The sequence below is a fragment of the Chinchilla lanigera genome, unplaced genomic scaffold (genome assembly GCF_000276665.1).
Source record: "Chinchilla lanigera isolate Chin_1 unplaced genomic scaffold, ChiLan1.0 scaffold00065, whole genome shotgun sequence".
NCBI classification, from domain to species: domain Eukaryota; kingdom Metazoa; phylum Chordata; class Mammalia; order Rodentia; family Chinchillidae; genus Chinchilla; species Chinchilla lanigera.
This window is the reverse complement of record NW_004955466.1, coordinates 9542362-9546475: the sequence shown is the minus strand read 5'-3', so window position 1 is coordinate 9546475 and position 4114 is coordinate 9542362. Positions and strand designations below refer to the sequence as shown.

At 43.6% G+C, this 4114-nt stretch overlaps 1 protein-coding gene across 1 annotated transcript in view; it reads right to left on the bottom strand.

The window, feature by feature from the left end:
• LOC102019994 (dehydrogenase/reductase SDR family member 7) overlaps positions 1–3863 on the bottom strand; it is an 18194-nt gene extending 14331 nt beyond the window's left edge. The window contains exon 1 of the mRNA XM_005399185.2: positions 3808–3863. Within this exon, the coding sequence (XP_005399242.1) occupies positions 3808–3814 (7 nt within the window). The 5' untranslated portion in view covers positions 3815–3863. The remainder of the gene's footprint in view (positions 1–3807) is intronic.
• Positions 3864–4114: the final 251 nt, after the last annotated feature.

The following is a 4114-nucleotide window of genomic DNA, read 5'->3' as shown; positions in this document are numbered from 1 at the left end:
CGCCCCGCCCGAGGTGCCAACGGAGTCACGCGCGCAGCTCGCAGTTTGGGAACAACCAGAAAGGCCGGGTGTGCTCAGAGTGTGCCCAGTGTAGAGGAGTCACCCGAGGAAGGGCGAGGACCACGCGGTTACTGGGCGGTAGTTCTGTTGGTAACTTTGCATCTGTGAGGCTGTATGAATTCTAAGAGGGGTTCTGAGGCCGGTACTTTTCTAGACTCCGTTTTGTGCCTGGGGGAGAAACAAGCCTAAGTCAGCTCTGCCCGCGCCTTCCTCTTCCTCTCCACGCCCACCCTGCAACTCCCACCTCCCGCCTGGCTGTAGCTCAGCCCTGCACATCTAGGCTGTCACTGACTGAGCTACACCTCGACAGCGCCTCTTTACCTTTAAATTTTTTCATTTTCTATTTTATTGATTCTTTTTAGCTGGGTGAACCACGCAGAGAGTGATACCACCACCGCCAAATTAACCCGTTTTCCAAACTCGTTTGGCTCTTGTCAGCTGAAATTTGGAAATCACCTTACAAATGACGCTTGACTGTTGAGGGGGAAAGTGCAGCTTCAGAAGCTGTTGGAGGTGTAGGGCCAAGAGCAGGAGCCCGGGAGCTGCACCCACCTGTGGAATCCAGGGCGGGGCCCTCAGCCACCCCGGGTGACTATTTCTATTATCTCTACCCACAAACAATAACATAGGGAGGCTCAAATGAAAAACTGCTTGTGAAGGGCAGTGTCCTGTCCACATAGTTACATTCATTCTTTTGTAACTATTGGGATTAGTTATCGATATGAAGGTACCTCTCTTTCCACGAGATTTGCATTTTTTAGACTCCAAGCTGAAAAGGAGGTACCCTTCATTAACATCTAAATTGTGCACAGAGTTCCCCTTGCCTGTGAAAGCAGTAAAACTGTTCAAACTGATGAATCAGAAAGACATTGGTGTGATCTGGCTCAAGGTGACACCAGCTTAGCTGGATTTGACTAGCTAAATTTTGATCTCTGATTGCTTATCCATGTTACACATGGAATAATATCACTTAAGAGGTACACAAGCTTTCGAGTTTGTGAGCACACTTCTGATATTCTGCAAGCTGACACGATCTTATCTAAAGTCTCCTATTAATATGAAACTAACTTTGAATCTTGTATGTCATGGAAAGGTTCACGTGTTAAAAGCTTAGTCCAGCCTACGATCCTTAGTCATGATGTTAACTTGACTGCATTAGGAAATGCCTTGCAGGCTGGTGAAGCACAGTTCTGGCTGTGTCTGTGGAGATGGTTGGCATGTAGACCAGAAGACTGAGTGAGAAGACACACTGTGGTGTGGGCAGCACCAACCAACAGGCTTGTAGCCCGGGTGGAATTTTACAAAAAGGGAAAGAAGGAAGTTCGTGTGTTTAGAAGGAGGTCCAATCTTAGTGGGTGTGTCTTTTGCTGCCCTCACCTTTGGACATCGTCTCTAGTTTCTTCAGCATGCCAGTGCAGACTCTTACCAGCTACTTTCCAGGGCCCTTCCAGGTCTTTGACCTTGGACTGTTGTTGCATTCTTGATCTTGCTTATTCTGTGGGTTCTATCTCCTTGGTCTGAACAGCTACTAGATCCTCTCTGTCTGCAGCAGATAAGCAGCCATTGTGCACTTTTAGATCCTGTAACCTACCTAATGAATCCCTTTGCATAATTATACACATATTATAACAATTCAGCTCCTGTAGAGAATCCTAACCAATAGGAAGCCTGTGGTACTCTTGAGAAGCAAAACAAAGACACGAGGCAACTGGTGGAAAAGACTTGGTAAATCTCTAGATTCTCAGAATGTTCTCCCAGTTCTGTGATCCATCATGTATGCTTCTCATTGATATTTGTATGACAAAATTATTTCCTTTTCCTGGGTTCAAGTAATTTGAATTGAAATTTTCATCACCTTTAACAGCAACTTACATGATATATATATTTTTTTACTTTTAGATTACTTAGGGATAAAATTATAACGTTCTATTATTTAACTGTTATTATTATTATAATTGTAATTGTTTGCTCATTTCCCTCCGTCAGACTTTTTCCTTTTCTACATTTGTATTAGCATTAAATCTTGTGCAGTACATTCCATCTTACAGAATAAACGGTATTGCGTTAATCCTAAATCTTCCTCCACTTGTTGTTCCAATTTTCCCTTTCCCCTTTAAAGCAAAATTCAAGTTATCAGTATGCACTCTATTTCACTGTCTTCATTTTTTCTTCAAGTCACATCAGTTAGGCTTTTTACGCCACTGTTCTACGGAAACCATTCTTGTTATTGCCCCTTGACATATTCAGCGCTCCTTGGTCAGTCTACTTGGCCTCAGGGACTAGTTATATCCTTGTCATCTTCATCCATGTTGACTACTCCAGTCTCCATTGCTGGCCTCACCTCTTCTTCCTAAATGTGAATGTTGAAATACCTAGGATGTCCTTAGCCCCCTTCTCTTGCCCTCTGTGTGTGTTCTAGTGATCTCTTTTTGTATCTCCCCTGCACTCTGATTTGATTTGTCCCATAGTGTGTTTCTGGCACTGACCTCTACCATGAATTCTAAACAAATATCCTCACAAGTTGCTTAGTACTCATCTAAAATTTAAAATGCCTGAAACAAAACCTATATTTTCTTTGTTAATTTTTCCTACTCTCAGCATTCTCCCATCTCAGCAAATGACATCCCTTTTATGAGGCCTCAAACCTCAGAATCATCCCTAATAGAAGAGTGAGTGGAATTATATTGTGGCCTTAAAATTGGCAACTAAAATCAATTCTGGGGAAAGCTTGTATTACACAATCACTGTTCTAAAAAGGGCCACTCAAATGCTGGCTTATTTATAGCCAAAGATTCTGTTTCACCACTTCCCAGTGTGATCCAAAGAAATCCCTTTGCCCCTCATTTGTCCAAGAAGGAAACTGTCAAAGAGAGTTCTGGGAAATCAGATAGTGAATCAAGTGGGATGGATGAAAATTTTTTCCTTCTTCCCTTGAAAACTGAAAAGGGGCTCCTAGGTTATGGGGCACCTGCAGGAAGGGTGACTGGCTGTTCATCTGATGACAGACTGGAGCAGGGAAAAAAGACAACCAAGACAGTAATGTGGACAGAGGGACCATCATGATGAGTCCTAGGTGTGGCAAGGACTCTAGAATTCTTTACCATTCCCTAGAACATGAATTGAAGGGATTAAGTCGCCATAGAGAGCTGGCAGTGGATCAAAGGGGCTCCGACAGTAAGACGAAGGATGGAGCAGAGAGGTTTAAATGGTTACATTTAGTCCAAGGACTTTTCTTCATTGTAAGATACAAATCACAATGATACAAGCAATACCATTCAGTTCAGGCTCATGCCTGATCAGAAGGGAGACAGCACAGAAGGTAGAATTCTCAGATTACCTCTCTGAGGATGCAGGAGTAAAGCTTAAATAGACAAAAAGTAGTTTGTATTTCACAGTCAGCTGTTGCGCATGATCTCAGAATTTCTGCACAGGTAGTTTTGGTTCTTTGCTTTTGCACCTAGGATTACACTTCATGTGCAGTCTGCTCATGCCCATTGAGTCTGTCCACCCTCAGATCACAAAATGTAGTAAAGCAACTTATCACAGCAACCCAGGAAGTTCATGTAGTATCTAAGAGAAGCCATTCTGTGCAGAGAGGGTTTCTTGAAAGCTTAAGGGTTCCTTGAAGCTTCTTTAATTCAGTACAGCTTCTGAACCCGGTAATTGGGGGAAACATCTTTCGCAGAGAGTTTATATAGTGAAAATGAACTTTGGTGGGGAATTAGGGCCCTTTGTGGTCTGTCTCACCATTCATGTTCCTTGGCTCCCCAGAAGTGGCAGAGAGTAGGCGTCTCGGAATTGTCCCAGGAGGAGAGTGGGAGACAACACCTGAGCATGGGAGGGAAGGGAAGAAGAGATATTCGTATTGGAAACATTAGATCACCTCCTGAATGCTCGTATTCCAAACCTGCCATTTCTTACCCCAGCCAGCCTTAGTACCTTGACCCACGCTAATATCACGTCTCCACTGAATCATTGCTTTGACCTCATGATCTCACTGTGTCCACTCTCTTGCCTCTTTCTCCCATGTGTATTCCCTACTCAACGCCCAGAG